Source organism: Vombatus ursinus, unplaced genomic scaffold, assembly GCF_900497805.2.
Source record: "Vombatus ursinus unplaced genomic scaffold, bare-nosed wombat genome assembly UNPS02014809.1, whole genome shotgun sequence".
NCBI lineage: Eukaryota > Metazoa > Chordata > Mammalia > Diprotodontia > Vombatidae > Vombatus > Vombatus ursinus.
Genome location: NW_020954587.1, coordinates 1,624,727 through 1,648,239, shown reverse-complemented (window position 1 = coordinate 1,648,239; position 23,513 = coordinate 1,624,727). Strand labels below are relative to the sequence as shown.

At 34.3% G+C, this 23,513-nt stretch overlaps 1 protein-coding gene across 1 annotated transcript in view; it reads left to right on the top strand.

The window, feature by feature from the left end:
* Nucleotides 1-23,513, top strand: part of CFAP47 (cilia and flagella associated protein 47) — an 857,531-nt gene that overhangs the window by 805,612 nt on the left and 28,406 nt on the right. The window contains exon 62 of the mRNA XM_027875456.1: nt 19,808-19,976. Within this exon, the coding sequence (XP_027731257.1) occupies nt 19,808-19,976 (169 nt within the window). The remainder of the gene's footprint in view (nt 1-19,807; nt 19,977-23,513) is intronic.

Below are 23,513 nucleotides of genomic sequence, written 5' to 3'. Positions count from 1 at the left end.
TCTCTTTCTTTTTCCAAAAACTGCCTGTTAATATCCTTTGACCATTTATCTTTGGGGAATGGCTTGTGTTCTTATAAACTTGGCTTAGATATTTGAGAAATGAAACCTTTATCAGAGAGATTTGATGTAAATTTCCCTCCAATTTTCTGTTTTCTTTCTAATCTTGACTTAATTGGTTTTATTTTGCAAATTTTTTTTTAAATTTAAAGTCATAATTGTTCATTTTAAAACCTGTAATGCTCTCTATCTCCTGTTTGGTCAAAAACATTTCTCTGTCCATAGATCTGACAGATAAATTGTTCCATGCTCCCTCAATTTGCTTATGGTATCACCCTTTATGTCTAAATCATGTATTCATTTGACCTTTTGTTGGTATATGGTGTGAGATATTGGTGTATACCTAATTTCTGCCAAACTGTTTTCCAGTTTTCCCAACAGTTTTTGTCAAATGATAAGTTCTTGTCCTGAAATCTTGTCCTGAAAACTTTGGGTTTATCAAACTCTAGATTACCATGTATTGTGTACCTAATCTATTCCACTGATCCACCACTATTTCTCAGTCAGTACCAGATTGTTTTGATGATTACCACTTTGCAATGCAGTTAGATTTCTGGTAGTATTAGGCCACCTTCTTTTACATTTTTTTTTCATTGATTCCCTTGATATTTTGGACCTTTTGTTCTTTAGGGTGAATTTTGTAATTATTTTTCTAGTTCTATAAAACAATTTTTGGTAGTTTAATTGCTACGACACTTAATAAGTATATTGATTTAGATAGAATTGTCATTTTTTAATTATATTTGTTTAGCCTACCCATGAGCAAATAATATTTTTGAAGAGTTGTTTTAAGGCTTAGAAGAGAACTTGGGAGTGCCCAGGAATGTCCCTGCCTTTACTCAACCATCTTAGCTCTGCTTCTCATCATTTTCTGGTCTCCTTTAATCCTAACCCCTATATTATCTATCCCTCCTCTATCTGATGCAAGGATTTCCATAATTTATGATATACAGTGATATTTCTCCTAATAGAAACAATTAAAAAGAATTCTATTGCCTTATTAAATTAAGCAAACATTTATGCAGAAAGCCATGCTTGGAAAAATATGGGAAACAAAAAAGAAAGAACATTTGAATTAAAGACACATAATTTGTGTTCTAAGATATGATGGGGAAAATAATTTAAACTCTGTGACTCAGTTTCCTTATTTGTAAAATAAGCCAATTGGCCTCAAAGATGACCTTAAATGTCCCTTCTATCCCCATAGCTATCATTTTTTTGTGTGTGTAAGGTAGTCTTTAACTTTAGCAAGTCTCAGCAATACTTATAAAATTGCTTTCATCTATTTTAAATTTAAAATTTTACTTTGTTATCAGTACTTTGTATAATGGTTTATAGACAGTGGAAAACATAAGTATTTATTTCTACTAGCTTTCTTGTTAATTTTATTTTAAAATCGCTAGGTACTGCCTTCACTATACTATTTATTTTTTTTCCTGTGTCACACCCTCCATAGCATCCATATTTGGAGTACATGTAAGATGCTTGGCAATCTTTCCCTGTAGGGCTTACAGAGCTTCTTTTCAGCTAGCTAAATGTATTTTATAGAATATTTGAAAAAATGTGACTCTTTTTTAAATGGCATGTTTTAACCTGAGCAAATTGTTTCCATTAGCACCAAAATATATTTATTACTAATAATTACATGTAAAATTTTTAAGCTTTATACATTTTTCATTGATATAGAAAAACTAAGTTATGTCAACTGAAGTTATTTGCTAAACTATCAAAATCATTTTTACTGGCAAATTATAAACCTAAAAGGTTTTAGTTAATAATAAAATTTCTGAATAAACCTAAAACAACATAAGGTTCTCCTTCTATAATAAAAACCAAAAATTTTCCTTTGGAATTCAAAACAAGGTTAAAGAATCTTTAAGACAAAAGGGCATCACCGGTTTCTCATTCCTCTAACTGAAATGATTAAGGCTTGATTATATCTATTTTACAAAATATTAGGTCTCTTCAGTAATATCAGACACCTAACAAAACATTAGAGCATTACCATAGCAATTACTTGACTTTTATTCCCCCAAAGCTGTTGTGCTGATGTCATTGTTGTATGCCTGTGACACCTGGATAGTATACCAGTACCATGCCAAAAAAAAACCAAAAAAAAAAACAAAAAACTGAATCATTTCCATTTGAATTGTCTTGGGAAGATTCTGAAGACCACTTGGCAGGATAAGGTACCAAACACTGAGGTCCTTTCTTGAATTAAAATGCCAAGCATTCAAACTGCTTCAGAGAGCACAACTCTGATGGGCTGACCACATTGTTCAAATGCAAAACATACACTTGCCAAAAAGACTATTTTATGGAGAGCTCACACAGGGCATGTGTTCACAAGGTGTTCAGAAGGAAGAAGCAATACAAGGATACTCTTAAGGTCTCTTTTATGAACTTTGGAATTGATTGTGTGACATGGAAGACACTGGTACAGAACCTCTCAGCACGGCATGCCCAAATCAGAAAAGATGCTGTGCTCTACAAGCAAAGCAGAATAGAAACAGCTCAAAAGAAATGCAAGATGCTCAAATTTAGAGAATCCACCCTAAATGTTTGTGCCCTACCTGTGGTAGAATATTCTGAGCTCATATTGTTCTGATCAGACCCAGTCGGACACACTGAAGCTTGACTCTAGCAGAGTGCTGTCATTTTGGTCCTCTTTGAGAAAGAAGGACAACAACCAACCAACCAAGCCCATCTTCCTAAAACTTATGGATGTATGCATTATGATATAAGGATTTGCAATAGCTAAAGGAATTATTTCTAATGACAGTTGTCTATATCAAGTTTAAATGTACATCTTGAATCTACAGCTTTTGAAAATAAGCTCTTTTGTGTTCGATAAATTAAACAAACATAAATCAAAAGAGATAACACTCCACTACATTTTGGCCTTGATACCTGAACTCAGTAAGAACATCTCTCAAATCAGGGAGGAAATATGGCATTCTGTCTATACCTTCTAAAAAGAAACTTCCTATAGAGGAGAGGACTTGGTTTTGGTCTTTGTTAAGGTTCCTTCTCTTTCTTCCTGCCTTGGCTGGAGGAGGACCTTGTAGGTTTAGAAGATTGTGGCTTTGCCAGCTTTCCATCAGTACCTCAAATATGTCTCTAGATCACCTTGTAATATAGTCTTCATTAGGAAATAAGGACAGATGGAAACGGATTCCCTAATGTTAAGGAGAAATTTTGGACCACTCCACAAATTGGACAAATGGGTTCTGATCTAGCACTGTACCCCAAGGACAGTGGTTTTCATCTTTCCCATCAGGATCTTAGCAGCATCCCTGGATCAGCTAAACATCAGTGTTTTTACATTAAAGAACAAGAACAAAATGGACTCACAGCTACCCAAAGAGCTTCTCAAGGAGACTATGCCATGCCTAAAGCAAACTTCTTGAGCATCTCATGAACGAGAGAAAAAGAATTCTAGCACCGCATTAGTAATGCCTCTTTCTAAAAGCTGCTTAAGGAAAAATAACTAGATGATCCTCAATATATAAACTTAGAGGAAAGTAACAGCTAGGGGCTCAAACTGATATCATTGGAGAACCATACTTGACCCTTCAGAATTAGCCCAAGAAGGCTAATATAAGGGAAAAATTTAACTAGCTTAATCTCTATGGACCAGACTCATCAAGGGTAATGGAAATTAGGCTAAAGATGCCTCAAAATGTATATGACGTACACACATACATACACATATATTTACATAAACATACAGATACATGCCTGTTTGTATACATATATACATACACATATACGTACATATACATATACACGTATATACACATACATGCATACATGCATACATACACATATATGTGTGTATATATATCTATATGTATATGAAATTGTTCAGCTCTATGCCATTGGAAAATTATTTAGCCAACTATGCGGCATTTTAGTTGGTGACGGATGAGAATGGAAGCTAAGAGACCAGTTAAAAAGCAATCACAATATTCCAGGCAAGACATGATGAGGAATTTAACAATAATGGTAACTGTGTGAGAGAACAAAAAAAAAAAAGGTAAACGATCCCTTACATTTTTAATGGTCCAGGATGTTATCAAAGCTGTTATGAATGTAAATGAAAGCTAGTTAGGAATTGTGAATAGTCGCAATGAAAAAGAAAAGGCCAAACAGACTGGAATACAGTATATGTACTTCCATGTGTATGCTTTTCTGTACATATGAATCTCAGATTAATATATTCAGGCCCAGTCAGCTGAGCTCTAGTTCTGCGTCGTTGGAGCCTACTTGGAAGAAGGTTCCTATAAGTACATCACAGGACTCTGCCTTGCCTCTACACTCTTCATAATTTTTTCACCAAAAATTAAATTAAATTAATTAAATTCAGCAAACATTTATTAAATATCAATCATAAGCAGAGCACTATGCTAGAGAAGATACAAAAATTACATGATGCTATCTACCTTTATGAAACTTCCAGAGTGTTAGGAAAATATGACACATAAACATATGTCTACATTACAAAATAGTACAAAGTAATGACTAAGGAGGGGTAGCTAAGTGGTGCAGTAGATAGAATGCCAGGACTATAATTAGGAAAACACATCTTTGTGAGTTCCAGTGTGGCTCCAGATACTAGCCGTATGAGCCTGAGCAAGTGTCTTGACCCTGTTTGCCTCAGTATCCTCATTTATAAAATGAGCTGGGGAAGGAAATGGCAAACTACTTCAGTATCTTTGCCAAGAAAACCTCAAATAAAGTCATGAAGGATTAGACGTGACTGAAACTACTGAACAACAAAATCAGAAATGTCTAAGAAATGCCCAAAATGCTATTCAAGATTAGAGGAAGGAAAGATAATTTATGCTGAGTTGAGGAACCAAGGGGGGCTTCATGGGAGCATATAAGCTGAGTCTTAAAAGATAGATGGAATTTCAATAAGCATAAATGAGGGAAGGAGGCATGAGACAGTCATTATAGCCATCAAGAATCGTGTGAACAAAGAAACAGAAACAGGACGTGAAAAATGTGCAGGGAATTGCTGGTAGTGGAGTTTAGCTGGACAAAGAGAGTATTGTCAAATAAGTTTGGCAACATGAGGTAAACCCAGATTATGGAAGCCTTTACATTTCATGCTAAAATAATATAAATGTTATTCTGTAGTAGGTAGGGAGCCATTAAAAATTTTTGAGCTGAGGAGTCACAGTAATTATGGCGTAGTGAAAACAGGATGTGGTTTCAAATCTTTTTGCTGATACTAATTAAATAAATTTGGGAAAATTACTTTGCCCATTGACCTCAGCCTCTTGATATATACAGTTAGGATATACAAGATATCATACAGACCATTTCATATCACATGTAGTCATGAATAAATATTGTAATGTAATATGATATAAAAGATTAATTATAGATGAGGAGGACTGGAACCTACTGTAGTTACCCAGGTTACTGGTATTGAGGGCTTAGACTTAGGTGTTGGTACAGAGAATAGAAAGGAGAAGAACGGATGAGAAAATAGAGAGTTTGAATCACCAAAACTTGACACATGATTCTGTAAGGATAAGGTGATATCACGAATGACAAAATTAAGATGAAAAATTAATAAAGCAAGCTGGAACTCTGGACCACAAGTTCATGGTTACTGTCTAAATGGACTACGTATTTAGTGTATACAAGTCAAAAAACAATATCCCGATCTTAAAAATGATATATTTATGAAATTCTGCATTGTTTAGACTATGTCTGATATGTATTTCCTTTGGGGCTATATATTTTGATTGACATAACTTGGACCATATCTAGAAGAGGACAGCTAGTATTGTGATGAGTCTGGAAAATGTGATATATAAAGCAATGTTAAAGAAATGTAGAGGGGGCAGCTAGGTGGCACAGTAGATAGAACTCTGGCTTTGGAGTCAGGAGGACCTGAGTTCAAATCTGGCCTCAGACACTTGACACTTATAAGCTGTGTGACCCTGGGCAAGTCACTTAACCCCCATTGCCTCACCAAAAAGCAAGAAAAAAAATGTAGGATGCTTAGTTTGTGAATGCATGATGCTTGTCTTCAAATACTTAAATTACCATTTCCTGGAAAACAGAGTAGTCTTGTTTTGCTCCAAAGGGTAAAACCTATATTAATGAATAGATGTTAAAGAGAATCAAATTTAAGCTCAACATAGAGAAAAACTTCAGAAAAATTGATTTTTGAAAACGCTGGTAGTTATCTTTTGGTGATATTAGTGATCTGCCTATCACTAGAAGTATTCATCTGGAACCTAAATGATTTACTTGTCTTATGCTATAAAATAAATCCTTGAGTTTGGCAGGAACTTGGCCTTGATAACCTTAAAAAACTTATTTGTTTGTTTTTAGTTTTTAACCTTCACTTTTATAAGATTTTGAGCTCTAAATTTTTCCCCCTTATTCCCTTCCCCCCTCCCCAAGACAGCATGAAATCAGATATAAGCTATACATGTACAATCATATTAAATATTTCCACATTAGTCATGTTGTGAAAGAAGAATTAAAACAAAAGAGAAAATCCACAAGAAAGAAAAAAACAACAACATAAAAAGAGAAAATAGTAAGATTCAATCTGCATTCAGACTCCATAGTTCTTTCTGTGGATATGGATAGTATTTTCCATCATGAGTCTTTTGGAATTGTCTTAGATCATTGAATTGCTAAGAGCTAAGTCTAACAAAGTTGGTCATTACACAATGTTGCTGTTACTGTGTACAATGTTGTCCTGGTTCTTCTCACTTTACTCAGCATAAGTTCATGCAAGTCTTTCCAGGTTTTTCTGAAATCCACCTACTCATCATTTCTTATGGAACAATAGTATTCTATTACATTCATATACCACAACTTGTTCAGTCATTTCACAATTGATAGGCATCCCCTCAATTTCCAATTCTTTGCCACCACAAAAAGAGCTGACATAATTACTTTTATACATTTGGGTCCTTTTGCCTTTTTTATGATCTCTTTGGGATACAGACCTAGCAGTGATATTGCTATATCAAAGGATATATAATTTTATAGCCCTTTGGACAGGACTTGATTACTTTTAATGCTCCTTCTACTGCTGGGTTCTTTATATAATTCTCTCTCTCTCTCTCTGTATATAAATATATATATATATATACGTACATACATATATATGTATATGTGTTATTTTGTTTTATGAATAACATACTCTATCACCCCATAGCTCATTCTTGGGTCTTTTTATCTTTCTGAAATACTAGCTTCAGTATTATAGTGTGATATGAAAAACTCAAACCATGTACCCCACATAAGCAAGTGACATGAAATAAAACCAGAATATTTCTGATTCATGGTTCTAGAAAGCGGTTATTAGCTAAGTTCCTGAGTATTCGTGTGCTTAGTTTATCCCCAGTCTAATAATTGGATCCAGTTTATCCTGTATTTATAAGAAAGAGGTATAGCCTTCTGGCCCAGTTGTGGGGGGGGGGGCAAATTACTATCAATAGCAAAAGCCTGGAGAGGACCTGCCATAGCCACCCTTATGGTGGCACCCCAGTTTTACTACAGATAAAGTTCATCCAAAGGCCTAATGTTAGTAGCATCCCTTTCAATCTGTCTTTGATTGAACATCTGGGTTCTGCTATAGATCCTATCTAAAATAGATAATAATGAGGACACTATATATTGGTTTAATGGATATTTGTAAAGAAATTTATTTGGGTTAAAGAAGATTGGATGGATTTAAAGGGATTCTATAGAGAATGAAGTGCCTGAGGCAAGTCAAAAGTTCTTGGTTCACATCCAGCTTCAAATGCTTACAACCTTTGTGACTTTAGGTAAATCACTTAGAATCCTCAGTCCTAAATCTCCATATCTTTAAAAAAAAAGGAACTGGACTAATCTGGTTTCTGAGGTCCCTTCCCACTCTGGAGATAGATGTATTTTCTTCCTCATTTTGGAAATGAGAGAATATATACAAGTTTTCTTCTATACTTATTTGCAAGCTTTTTTTTTTAAGCAAAATAAGTTAAATAGGAGACCTGTGGCTTTTCATTGTATTTCCATTCCAATTCTCACTTCTCAGATCAGACCATTACATAACCAAATTTGGAGTCTTTTAAAATGAAATTGTTCATTGTAATCAACAGGGTCATTTTTCTAAACTAATTAGCTGAGAAGAAACACAATTCTGTGCATGAATGAGGGCTCTGTTTCTCCACTAATTGATTAAATGTTCTTTCCTGATTGCTCTGAGAATGTTTCCAAGTTTAGTCAGGTTTCAGAAATTCCCTTTACAACCATAAGTGCAAAAATAAATTTTAGCTTGTTTGGTAGGCAGCAGATTTTTAATATCATACTTGTTTACACTAAGAGATTACCTCATGGGGAGGAGATTTATGGTCCATTACCATTTCTCTTCATACTGTCTTGTCTGCACACTACTTCCATTTTCAAGGTTCTTTGGATAAATTCAAATTCAGCAAACATTTCTTAATGTCCTAATGTATACAGCTTCTCCTAAGGTACATTGGGAGAAATAAAGTTTAGATAAAAAATAATCCCTGCCTTCTATATTTGTTTATCAGACTCACTTTACATATTAAATTTCAAGTGTTGGTAAGGCTTCCCTAATAAGGAGATAGTCATTTTCTAGCTAAAGTACCACATACTGAGCTGAATTCATAAACTGAGTAGACCTCTAATGGATAGGTTTATCTTTGTTCTTTCTTTGTAGATAACAAACATTTCATAAGTAAGAGTTCAGTGTAATTGAACCATTACACTGTCTCCTTGTAAATTTAAATCACTTTGTTATTTCATCTTGTATTTAATTTGCTCAAATCAAAGTAACCAAATCTTTTATATTGAAAATAACACAAGTTTCATCCTTCATTTCATCACTTTAGATTGCTTTTGACAGGTTGATTAAATAATTCAATCACTACTTATAGGAATTTCTAATCAATAGAAAAGCCTTAAATTTTGAATGAGATTCACACAGCAAAACCCTCAAGAAAAACTTTTAATTAAATAACTACATGATCCTGTAATAGTATTATTCTTTCCACTACATCATTTTGCCTCCTGTGAACAATGAGGAACTCTATTCTTTTGTTAGCCATGTTTAGCTTTATTTTTTAAAAGACAAGTGACATGTACATCAACATTGTTTCTTGTTAAAAAAAAAAAGCACAGGGTAGCCTATGTCACATATACCACACACTCTCTAACATAAAAAAGCTTCAGTGGCTTCCTGTTGCTTTTAAGATAAAATGCAAACTACTCTGGTAGACATTGAAAGCCCTTTGCAATTGGATTTCATCTGATCCTTCTGGGTTGTTTTTGCGTTATTCTTCTGTATGTGAACCAAATTGTCCTTCTTGTTGTTTCCAATTCATGACATTCCATCTCACTCCTGTATCTGGGCCTCTTTACGGGTTGTCTGAGCCACATTCATGTAAGGCAATCCTGCTAGATACTCGCATGTTGGAAACCCTAACCCCAAAGATAAGCCTATCCATTAGAGCCTCGGTCCAAGTACCATGGCATACATAAAGATTTTCAGAATTTTTTTTAAATTTTAGAGTTCAACCCAATCCAGTGTTATTTTGTCTTCATTATATTTATATAAACATATCTATATGTGGATGTGGATGTATAAATATACATGTGTATGACTTGAGAAAAATTGTTTGTTTCTACAACTACATATGGATTGAAAAGTGGTCAATTTGTTCTTATAGTGCTTTTCTTTTCTTTTTTTTTTGAATATGTTCCTCTTTCATTAATTTAGCAGTTCTACTATGCCATAGTTTTTTTCATTAATTTATTTTGATTTATCAACAATCACTTCCATAAGCTTTTGAGTTTTTAATTTTTCTCCCCCTCCCTCCCCACCTCCTTCACCAATACAGAGCGCAATCTGATATAGGCTATACATATATTTTCCTATTAAATATATTTTCACATTAGCGATGTTCCTCCAATAGGAGGAATCACCAGAAAGAGAAAACAAAACAGAACAGAAGAAAAAAAATAGCAAATAGTATGCTTCCATCTGCATTCAAACTCCATAGTTCTTTCTTTGGATGTAAATAGCATTTTCCCTCATGAGGCCTTTGGAGATGTCTTTGATCCTTGAATTGCTGAGAAAGGCTAAGTCTATCAATATTAGTCATCGGACAACATAGCTGTTGCTGTGTACAACATTCTCCTGGTTCTGCTCACTTCACTCAGCATCAGTCCATACAAGTCTTTCCAGGTTTTTCTGAAGTCTGCCTACTCATCATTTCTTATAGCACAATAGTATTCCATTACATTCATATACCACAACTTATGCCATAGTTTTGAATGTATACAGTATTTCTCATATAAAACATGGTTTTCAACTACTGTCCTGATCTCTGCTGGTCTTTTTATCTTGGGCACATGGGGTGTAGGTAAGATCTAGAACTGCTAGATACTCAAGAAGAAAATAGAATTTTACCATATCCTTCATGATGGAAGTTAAAATATATACAGTAATTTAGCATCCTTTTGCTTTGGGCACCTAGTATATGTGTTATAAATGCCAACAATTAAGAATTTTGGAATCAAAAACAATGTGTTTGTAATAGACTTTATTCATTATATGGGATTTGATTCAATTGACCTTTGTACACAGCTTCATTGACAGGAAATTTAAAAACAATCTAACCTTGCAATAAGGAGTAATTCTCATGTGATTTTTTATACTTCATTTACCAAAAATGATGATAACAAAAATAAATTATTCTCTGGTGAGAATGTGATACAGTTGACATGGCTTTGTATTTATGAAGATCAATAAGAGATTTTAGGATAAATGGCCCTCAGAAAGAACATTTATAAAGTCTTTCTCTAGGCAGTCCAGTCTCCTTTACAAATGATTTCTTCCTATTTCTCCAGAACCAAATGTTTCTTCTAGGAATAGGCAGAGGAGAAAGGGATTATTTTGGGTGAAGAAAGATTAAGTGCATTTTCAGGGGTAGAGAATATCCCAAATATAGCTCTCTTTAGTTCCATTCCCCATCCCATGCTTGGAAATTCCATTGCTCAGTTCTTTGTCTTTGTGGTATCTGGAAGAAATGCATATGGAGATCTCTGTCTCTAGAAATAGGTGCATCTCTAGATAAAACAAGCTAAAATTGAATGAAATGACTTTCAAGGAAACTCTAAAGAGTTTATGTAATGAAATATGCTTGACATGCTTTTTGTGGTAAGGAACAGTGCTTGTAAAAGTTTCTTTTCAGTATTTTATAATAAAACCTCATAAAAATTTTGAAAGAATATAGTAGGCACCAGCTAAGTGCTTAATGAAATTGGTAAATTACTTGGAAATTTGCTTTATTTTACATATATATTTCATAAAAATATAGTTGAGTTTTTAAATTATACATTTAAGATTCAAGTATCCTGTATCTAATGATGAAAAACAATTGAGCTCAGTCTCCAGGGAAACCATGGACACCAAGAGATGAGGGGGATGGGAGAATTCCAGACACAAATAACAGTTGGTAACAGGCATGAAAATGAGATACAGAGCACTATGTATAAGAAACAGCAAGTAGCCAATGTGACTGGGTCATAGAGTTCATGCAGATGAGGGTGGGGATTGACCAGGAGCGTGTACAACAGCAATACCAGCAGTGCACCTTAGATGCAGCTGTGGCAGCAGAAGCAGCAGTTTCAGCAGCTCTTAGCCTGGAGATAGCAAGGGAATTGGACAACTGGTCAGAAGGAGATTACTGAGTACACTGAACTGACACAGCACACAGGACCAGGAGCTATTTGGCAGCTCCATTGCCCATATGTGATTCTGGGTTGCAGTTGCATAAAAGAGAGGAGTGTTTGTGTTCTGTAACAAGGGAACAGGGTCCCTTGTCACAGTTCTAAGGCTGAGAGGAATACTAGAGCTTGTGGCTGTAGGGGAGCAGGGTTGCCTCCTGGGCAAAGACCACAGTGCAGATCATGAGAGCAGTGACCACATCTCTCTCCCCAAATGACACCTTCTTGGAACACCAAAAACTCACAGATAACCAAAACTATGTCTGAAAACAGCGACACAAAAAAGCCTGAAGCTGGAGACAGTGCCTCCTTACCTCAAAGTGATTAGAGCCCAATTTTAAAATAAAGTTAGAAGTCAAGAAATAGACTAGAAAAATTAGCAAACAGTACCAAAAAGAACATGACAATAAAAAGCTACTATGATGACAGGGAAGATCAACGAACTTAGAAGGAGACAACAGTGTAAAAACAGCAACAAGCAAAGTCTCAAGGGAAAAAATGTAAATTGGACATAAACCCAACAAGAATTCCTGGAAGTGTTAAATAATGATATAAGTAGTAGAGTCAAAATATGGGAAAAGAAATGAGAACAATTTAAGACAATTATAAAAAGTTAATTAACAGCTTGATAAAAGATATACATCAAAAACTGAAGAAAATACTAACTTAAAAACCAAAATTGGCCAAATGGAAAAAGAAATGCAAAAGCTCACTGAAGAAAATGATTCCTTAAAACTTAAAATTGGGCAAGTGGAAGCTAATAATTCCATGAGGAATCAAGAAACAATAAAACAAAGTCAGAAGAAAGAAAAATCAGAAGAAAATGTGAAGTATCTCATCAGAAGAAAAAAATATATGACCTGAAAAATAGATTAAGGAGTGATAATGTAAAAATTATTGGACTACTTAAGAGTCATGAACAACAACAAAACAGAGTTCAATCATCTCATTTTAAGAAATTATCAAGAAAATTTGCCCTAATATCTTAGAATCAAAGAGTAAAATAGAATTTAAAAGAATTCACCTCCTAATCACCTCCTAAAAGAGATGTCAAAATGAAAACACCCAGTATTATTATAGCCAAATTGGGGGAAAAATTCCAAACAGCCAGAAAGAAGCACTTCAAATATTGTGGAGCCATAGTCAGGATCCCATAATATATAGCTATTTTTTTCTCTGAAGGATTATGCTCAGTTTTTCTGGGTAGGTTATTTTTGGTTGTAATCCTAGCTCTTTTGCCCCCCGAATGTCATATTCTAAACCCTCTGCTCATTTAATATTGTACAGGTGTCCGTCATGTCTAGAATATTATCCCTGTTCATCATTAATTCTTTATACCTTAGGTTCTATCAAAACTCAGCACAAGCACTACCTCTTATATGAAACTTTCCTTATCACTAGTTATTAGTTCTTATTAGTCATTAGTGCTCTCAGCTCTTCCCCCATCACTTTCTATTTATTTTGTGTACATTTTATATCTACCTATTCCCCTCCCCCCCAAAAAAAGCCTCTTGAAGGAACAGCCTATTTGTTTTTTGTTTTTGTATTCCTAAGCCCCAACACTCTGCCAGGCACATGGTATTAATACATGCTTTTAAAATTGAATTTGGTTGGAACTTTTCAATAAGATAATATTTTTATAGTCATGTTAAAGGTATGAGAATATAAGGCTCAGTGATATGTAAGGACAAATTAACTTCCATGGGTTGGGACCTATAGTTCTCCTTGTTTATCATTTTTACCAAATTGTAGTAAAATTTAGACTTCTGAGATCATTGGATTTATTGATAGCTCTCTTCTTAGATATTTTAACTGTGAATTACTTATTGGCTCACTTTTCTACTATTTTTCTTCCTAAGTGATAGCTACTACTGTTTATGGCATAAGCCTTGGCAGATCTATGTGAGCAATTATCTCCTTCCTATATCCTTTTCAATTTAAAGTCCTTTTGATTAAATTCAGAAGACTCCAGGGACATAAATATTTTACTGGCCCTTTTTAAAAGTACTTTATCCCTGGAAAAGTACCCAACATTTGTGTATTTTTAAGCCATGGACTTGAAAATCAAATAATATTCTCAAACATTATCTCAGCCAACTGTTTACTTCCCAAATCTGTCTTTCTCTCATGAATACCATAAATTAAATTTATATTCATGATGAAAACATTACCTGCACACCTAAGATCTCTGTGTTAATATTTGTTTATGCCAGGACTTCATAACTCTAATCAGTGTGTTCTGGTACCTTATAGTGTTGTCATTTGTCCAGTCATGAATCACTAGAAATAGGTAGCAGTTATCAGATTTATTGAGACTCTCAGGAGTCTCAACATCATGTACTAGATATATATATCCCAGGAAAACAGAAGATTCTCTACTCCTCCTAGTGAATGTCAGTTCAACATCAATGCCCCTCATCATCATTCCTCAATTCTTCCTCTGACCATTTCTGGATCACTTCTTACCTCATGGCATTTATGGATTTGTATCAACATAATTTGGATAACAGATTCTGCTTCTTTCAAAAAAAGTGCAGCTTCTAATCTTAAAAGAATTTCATATCTATGACTTACTTTTAAAATGTTTTCTCTTCTCTTCCACTTTTGTGATTTATCCTTCTACCCTTTAACTTTCTGATATTAGTTATAATTCCACTTTGCTTCTTCCCATCATTTTCTGTTTTATTTCTTTCCTGAAACCCTTCTTCCATTATTTGAAGTAATACTTTATTCTCTCTGGTAACCTTGAGAGTAAAGTTGTGTTCTCTTACCTTTGGCCTCTTTTCCTTCCATTTCTTTCTAGGACAGACACTAATCTGTCTTTTATAAAAGATGATACTTGAAGCTGTACAACACAAATACAACTCGGTTTTTTTAGAACAATGTAAATTCCCTTTGTTTTCCATATTTCTTGAAATCGAGATGGATGAAAATTATCAACAAGCAAATTTTATCTAACTTTGTGGAGGAAATGTAATAATTCCAGCTATGCAAAAGTAAAATGGGCTGCCTTGGAAGATAGTAGGTTTTCTTTCACTGGAATTCTTTAAAGGAATTCCAGTGAAAAATTCAATTCATTCAAGCAATTTTTAAAAATCTGGCTACTTGGGAATTTGCTTTAAGGGCACTCTTTTTCACATATAGATGGGACCCAACACTACTGAGGTCCCTGAAATTCTATTATTCAATGATTCTTAATTTTGTCTGTCTGTATCTCTAGCTCCCTTTCTCTTTCTCCCTCCCCTTGCTGTTTCTTTCCATTTCTCTGATAGACCTTTTGTCTAAATCTTGCAGCTCACTGATCACAATTATGGCAAATTTTCAGGCAGTGGGATAATTAATTGGAAATTATAGCTTTGTGAATATTTACTATAAAAGTATACTAAATTTCTTCATATACAATAAGATTTGCAAAATTTTACATTTTAAAAATGTTTACATGTCACCCTTTTCTTTCTATGACTTATTTTTAAATGTTGTGGCATTAAATTTACAAGATTTTAGCACATTCCTTAATTCTTTATTATTAAACCTTCTACTACCCTGTATATTAAGTCTGCCTTTAAAAATATATAATGCATTTTTTTCAAGTGGAATTTATTGGTTTTCAGTGGTATTTAAATCTGATGACTTTTCCGACTATTGGAGCATGTTTATCTCCATTTCTTAATACATTCCTTAATTTTTTCCCTATATGGCATGAGCAAGTTTTCATTGCAGTAATTATTATCTATTTTTGAGTGTATGTTTTATATTCTGATAGAGATATCTACATGTTATATGTTCCTGACAAGATTTTGTTTAGCTTTGAAAGAAAAAGTTAATTTTATCAATAAAAATTAACCTTTTCCAATTTTCAATCCTATAGTCTATTGTTTTGCTCTCAACAAGAATTTTTTTATTCATAGCAACCATTAACAGCTTTTGAAAAATTGGTCTTCTCACTGTTCTTCCAACCTTAAGCAGTGTATGGCTTCATTTTTTTTTAATATTTAGTGAAAAAAATCCGTTTTAGCTTCCTCACATCTACTCCTCTTTTTACAAAGGGAAACAAGCAAAGTAAATTCCCACATTGAGCATGCTAAAAATGTCTCTTTCTGCATATTTAATGCATATTTTTCTATCTGAAAGTGGATAATATTCTTCATTATAATTTTTTCTGGAACAATGTTTGATTTTATCGATCAGATTCCTTAATTTTCAGATTCAAAATTTTCACTTTAGTAATATTGTTATTAAAGTATAAATTATTTTCCTGCTTTTGCTCACTTCACTTTCTGTCATATACAGTTACTCTCAGGTTTCCCTGAAATGATCTTCTTTTCTTTTTGCATAATAGCATTCAATTAAATTCATATACCATAAGTAGTTCAACTGTTCACCAAATTATAGGCATGCCCCTGGTCTGAAAGTTTGTTTTTACTATACCATTTTTCTCTTTAGTTGATCTTCTTGGATGTCTGACTAATCATGGAATTGCTGGGTCAAATGTTATGCATAGGTTAGTAATTTTGGGGGGGTATAGTTTCATATTATTATCCAGAATGGATGGATCAATTCACAGCTTCTCCTAGCACACTACTATGCCTGTTTTCCCACAGCTTTTCTAATATTTGAATTTTCTCCCTTTTTTAAGCTTTGTCAATCTGATGGGCTTCAGAATTGTTTTTCTTTGCATTCCTCTATTATTGATCAGGAACATTTTTTTAAGAGATTCTCTTTTTTTTTTTTTTGTGAGACAATTGGGGTTAAGTGACTTGCCTGTGGTCACATAGCTGGTAATTGTCAAGTGTCTGAGGCCAGATTTGAACTCACTGACTCCAAGGAGGGAGCTCTACGCACTATGCCTTCTAGCTGCCCCCTAGGAACATTATTTTTTTCACATGGCTATAAACAGCTTGAATTTTTTTCCCCTTGAGAACTCCCTATTCATGGACTTTAAATTTATTCATTTGAGAATATTTTTATTCTTACAAAATTGAATCATTTCCTTATATGTTGGAAATGAGATACTTTTTTTTAAAAGAGGAACTTGCTGCACAAATATTTTATTTTCTCCCAGTTTACTATTTCCCTTCTAATCTTAGATGTATTTGATTTATTTGTGGAAAACCTCTTAAAAATCTAATCAAATTATTCATTGAATGAATTGTCTTTTGGTCACAAATTATTCCCTCCTCCATTGATTGAAGTGGTAATTTCTTCATTCTTTCTCTTATTTGTCTATGATATTATTTTTTCTTTATTTCATGGTCGTATGTATCCCTTTGCAACATATCTGAGAGTGGAGTGTAAGCTTTTGCTCTCAATCTAATTTCTACCATAATGCTGTAGTCGGACTCATTGGATTCATTGAAGCTTTGACTACTAGAATGGTCAGCTTCTATATACTGTGTGCCTAATCCATTCCACTGATAAATTTCTTTGTTTTTAATCAGTACCAAATCATTTTGATGATTACTACCTTCTAGTTTAGTTTGAAATCTGTCACTATTAGGACCTCTTCTTTGTTATTTTCATTATTTCCCTTGAGATTTTTGACCTTTTAATCTTCTAGATAATTTAGTATTTTTCTCATTCTATAAAGCAATCTTTTGGTAGTTTGATTAATCTGGTAAAGAATAATTAAATTAATTTAAGTACTGTAGCCATTTTTAAAATTACATTTCCTTGGCATACTAATGAGGAATTAATATTTCCCTATTCATTTAGACCAGTATTTTTAACTGCTAAATCTTTTATCATGTTGAATGTATCTCCTTGAAACTTTGGCTCTTTCCGGTCTCTCTACTGTTTTTCTCCATTTACATATTTTTTTTTTCCTTTGGCTTAGAAACTTTTTATTTGGCTACAATGTTCCTATGTGTTTTCATTGTGGAGTTTATTTTAGGAGATGATTAGTGGATTCTATGTTCACTTTGTTCTCTTGATCTAATGTGTCTGGGTAGGTGTATTTCATGACTAATTTAGTTCATGAACTTGCTATTCCTCGTCTTTGATATCCTAGGTGAAAGCCTCCATAGTGACTGAATTCCATGCTTACCTCTGCTCTAAACCCTGAAAGGTGAGTTCACTTTTATGCACTAGGGTCAGAGAAAAAGTGAGGCCATTGTTGATCTACCCTTGTTCTGAGACTAAGAATTGAGTCCTGGGCCCTAATCTTCGATCAGAGCACAATACTGTAGCATTCTGGTGGGAGGAAGTGAAGATAAGTCTAAAATTCCTGTTTTGGGACAGCAGAACAGAAATGGGATGGGTTTATGATCTGCTTTATAGGCCAGAGGGACAATTTTGTGATCCTGTTATGAGTTAGGAAGTGAAGAGGAGGTTAAGTCCACAATCTCTATTTCTGGGTCAGAGGAATACTGTGCCCCTGTAATTAGCCTAAGGTCTGGGTCTCTAATCCCAGTCTGTCCCAGGACCATATCTCTTGCACTGGCTTGAGTCAAATTTGTGATCTTGAGTTGGGAAAATGGCACACTGATATTTTTTGTAGAAGATTTCTGGATCACTACTTGGTCTGGTTAGAGTAGTTCTGGGAGATTATGGACTATACCTCTTTTTCCTACTCTACCATCTTGGTTGATCACCTTTATGCCTCTACAAGAATCAACTACAAGCTCTTTAGCTACCCCATCCCTCTGAAGGCCTTTGCTTCTTTTCTGAGGATTAATTAGGCTGTATAGAAGCAAGAGTTTGTCAAATCTTGGTTTTATTTTTTGTTTGTTTATTTTCAATCACACTTTCCTTTGTCCTTCATTGCAACTGATTCCATTCATTGTGGGTTTTCTTGAGTGATCCTTGAAACTTTTGGCTACCTCACAGCAATAGCTATTTCCTTATCTCAGAGATAATTGAAGTTTATCTTTAAGACATAAAACCTTGTCATGTTTTCTTGGAGTAATAGCCATTCTTAAAACTCTACCAAATACAGTAAAATGCAGTAAAATAGAGAAATGGAATGTGTCTAAAACATAAAATTCAACACTCAACTGTCAGCAACTAACTAAAGTGGAGAAATCAGCTGAAATTCTATTTCATCTGATCAAGGTTAGATAGTCTGATTCAGCCTAGTGTTGATAGAAACACATACTTATGACCATTGCTGTGATTAAAAACAAAACCATATCAAAATTATTGCCTGCCAGAAGTAATTCAAACCCTAGAGTAAATTCCAGGTAAATTCTAATACAAATAGAAGCTCATTGAACTTTTTCTGTAAGTAGAAACCATATTAGCCAATTAGATCAACCTGCTTTAGTCAACCGTGCTACTAACATCTTGATATTATTATCTTTCTTGTGCTTAAATGGCTATTTGCAGCCTTAAGTTCAGTAAGTTATTCCCTTAGCCAGGATTTAAGTCCTCTTTATCACCAAGTTAAACTTCAATAAATATGTTTTATTGTGTATTTTATGGATCATTTTCATCTAATTCATTTAACAATGAAAAATGAATTTCATATTTAAGTGTTCCAAAGGAATATGTAAGTAATATTGTTGTCATTTCTCCCCTTCTCCCATACATACAAACTCTCATAGTGGCTGATTAAGTTACAGAAAGGCATGAGAACATACATGGAACGTTTTATAATGGCCAGTGTGATTTCAATTTTGATTTGACAGCATTTAAGAAGGACTATTTGACCAAAGTGTTTGGAATTAGTAGACATACATCATTATTTTACATGAGAAATATAACACTAAAGTTACCTTTTTTTTAAAGTTACCCTGTGCAATCCCAGAAAAAGATATCACCCTTTCATTATTATCACTTTCAAGCCCTTTTCATTATCATTCTCTGAGCATTCCATAAAATAACAAGTATCAGGGCTCACAGCTGCATAGCATCACTAATGTTTAATTGGAGGCCTAATGCAGCAGGATACTAGCTATATTCATCAAGTTTTCCTCATATGGAATGAGAAAATGATTTGCTTTAATGGGATGATTTTTATACACTTCTCTAGGTCCCCAGAGTCATTCACTGCATACTTCCTCCCAGGCAGCGATCAGGAGTTTTTTGTAAAACCTCAGATGGGAGAACTTCTTCCAGTTCACACTGCTGGAACACTTATCAGGGTTGGATTCAAGCCACGAATGTACAGCAGGAAGCATCAGGCAACATTAGTAATACAGGTGAGTTCTTGGAAAACCAAATAGTCAAGTATTTTTGTATGTTTTTGGGAAACCCAAAAATGTTCTTTCAAATACCTTAAAGATGTGTCTGTGTGTATGTGTGTTTCTTTTACATCTTCTCCATTGATCATGCTAGTTAAATTAACAAAGTGTATTTCAAAGTTTTCACTTAAGGAGTTTTGTATACATCTTGGCATAAAATCACAGTTGACATTCTTAGAGAAAATATTTGGCTATAAAATGTAACAAGAAATCTAGTACTGATTGAAAGTGAGCTTAAAAGAGGGCAGAGCCAAGATGCCAGAGAGAAGGCAGGGTCTCTCCTGAGTTCTCCCCCAAACCCCTCCAAAGACCTTTAAGTAATTCCCTAAAATAAATCCTGTAGTGGCAGAACCCGCAAAAGGACAGAGTGAAACAATTTTCTAGCCCAAGGCAACTTATGTTTGGCACATAAGATCTCTCACACCATGTTGAGAGTGGAGCACCATCCAGTGTAGGCCATGCCAGTGCAGAGCAGTACACAACAAATCGGGTGAATGAATCAATAGCTGCAGTGACTGCTTCTGGATCTCTAAGCCCACAAATGGTGAGAGGGTTGAACATCTGATCAGAAGGAGATTACAGTCATTTCTTTGCTGGCATTGGGGGGCAGGACTCTGTTGCTTTGCCCATACTCAGATCCAGGTTGCAGTCCTGGGTGTCAGTCCCAGGTTAAGGAAGAGGACTAGTACTTCAGAACTAGCAGCCACAGTGAAACTAGGACACTCATCACAGTTCCAGAGCAGAAGAGAGTGCTTATCTTTGTTCACAGACCAAAGCATAGGCCAGAAGAACAGTAAACACTCCTCTCCTTAGATCATACCACCTTGGAAAAACTGAAAATTTATAGGTCCCTAGAAGTATCTCTGAAAACAGCTGAAAAAAAAAAAACCGCTGAATCATGGGACAATGAGCCGTCCATACTGGAAGCAGAGCCTTGCTTTGACGAAGAGTTAAAAATCAAGAAACAGGTAAGAAGATGAGCAAACAACAGAAAAAATATGACTATTGAAAGTTACTATGGTGACAAGGAAAATCAAAACACACACTTAGAAGACAGCAAAATAAAAACTCCTACAACTAAAGCCTCCAAAAAAATATGGATTGGTTTCAGGCTATGGAAAAGCTCAAGTAGGATTTTAAAAGTCAAGTAAGAGAGGTAGAGGAAAAGTTGGGAAAAAATGAGAATGCAAGAAAATCATAAAAATAGAGTCAACAGCTTGGGAAAGGAAGCACAGAAAATGCTAAAGAAAAATAATACCTTAAAAAGCAGACTAGGCTATATAACAAAAGAAGTACAAAAATCCAATGAGCAGAAGAATGCCTTGAAAAGCAGAATTGGCCAAATGGAAAAAGACACAAAAATTCACTGAAGAAAAGAACTTATTATAAAATGGAATTGGCCAAATGGAAAAGGAGGTACAAAAGCTCACTGAACAAAATAATTCTTTGAAATTTAGAATTGAGCAAGTGGAAGCTAATGACTCTATGAGACATAAAGAAACAATAAAGCAAAGCCAAAATAATAATAATAATAATAATGATGATGATGATGATGATGATGATGATGATGATGATGATAAACAAACTAGAAGACAATGTGAAGTATCTCATTGGAAAAACAACTGACCTGGAAAATAGATCTAGGAGGGGTAACTTAAAAATTATTGGACTTCCTGAAAGCCATGATCAAAAAAGAAACTGCACATCATCTTTCAAGAAATTATCAAGGAAAATTGCTGTGATATTCTAAAACAGAGGGTAAAATAAAAATTGAAAGAATCCACTAATCACATTCTAGAAGAGATCCCAAAATGAAAGCTCTCAGGAATATGAGTTCTCAGGTTAAGGAGAAAATATTGCTAGTATCCAGAAAAAAAAAATAACATTCAAGTGTTTTGGAGCCTCAGTCAGGATAGCACAAGATTTAACAGTTTATGCATTAAAGGATCAAAGGGGTTGGCATATGATACTCTGGAGAGCAAAAGAGCTAGAATTACAACCAAGAATCACCTACCCAGCAAAATTGAGCATAATCCTTCAGGGAAAAAATAAGTATTCAATTAAATAGAAGACTCCCAGGCATTCCTAATGAAAAGACCAGAGTTAAATAGAAAATTTGACTTCCAAATACAAGACTCAAGAGAAGCATAAAAAGCTAAACAGGAAAGGGAAGTCATAAGGGACTTAATAAGGTTAAACATTTTGCTTTCCTACATTGGAAGATGATACCTGTAATGCATAAGAACTTACTTATTATTAGGGCATTAAGATGGAATATATGTGTGTACATACATGCATACACATACATTTATGTACACACATATATACACACACTCACAAACACGTGGATAGATAGATAGATAGATAGATAGATAGATAGATAGATAGATAGATAGATAGATAGATGAGGTATGAGTTGAATATGATGGGATAATTATCTAAAAATGCAATTAAGGGGTGATAAAGATGAATGTACTGGGAGAAAGGGAAAAGGAGAGGTAGAATGGGGTAAATATTCTTCCATAAAAGAACCAAGACAGATCTATCTATTATAGTATTACAGAAGAGGATAAGATGGCATAAGTGGCAGGGAATGCTTGAACCTTACTCTCATTGGAATTATCTCAGAGGGAATAGCATACACACTCAATTGGGTGTAGAAATATATCTTACCCATGAAAGTAGGAGGGGAAGGGATATGAGAAGTGTGGTGGGTGCTCATAGAAGGGAAAGTTGATTGGGGGAGACAATAGTTAGAAGCAAAACACTTTTGATGAGGGACAAGGTGAAATGAGATAGAGAGAATGGAATAAAAAGGGGCAAATAAGATGGAGGGAAATACAGTTAACAATCATAACCATAAACAATTTTTGAAGCAAATTTCTCTGATAAAGGCCTCATCACTCAAATATATAGAGATATAAAAATAAGAGCCATTCCCCAATTGACAAATGATCAAATAATATGAATAATTTGTTTTTACATGAAATAATCAAAGTTATCTATAGCCATATAAAAATACTCTAAATCACTGTTCATTGGAGAAATGTAAATTACCACAATACTGAGGCACTTCCTCCAACCTATTAGATTAGCTAATAGGAAAGAAAAGGATAGTGATAAATGTTGCAGGGATTGTGGGAACATTGAGGCACTAATGCACTGTTGGTGGAATTGTGAATCGATTCAACCATTATGTAGAGCAATTTGGAACTATGCCCAAATATTTATAGCAATTCTTTTTCTGGTGATAAAGAATTAGAAACTGAAGAGATGCCCATCAGTTGGGGAATGGCTGAACAATTTGTGGTATATGATTGTGATGGAACACTGTTGTGATGTAAGAAATCATGAGCTAGATGCTCTCAGAAAAACCTGGAGAGACTTACATGAACTGATGTAAAATGAAATGAGCAGAACCAAGAGAATGTTGTACACAGTAACAGCAATATTGTGAGATATCAACTGTAAATGACTTAGCTATTCTCAGCAATG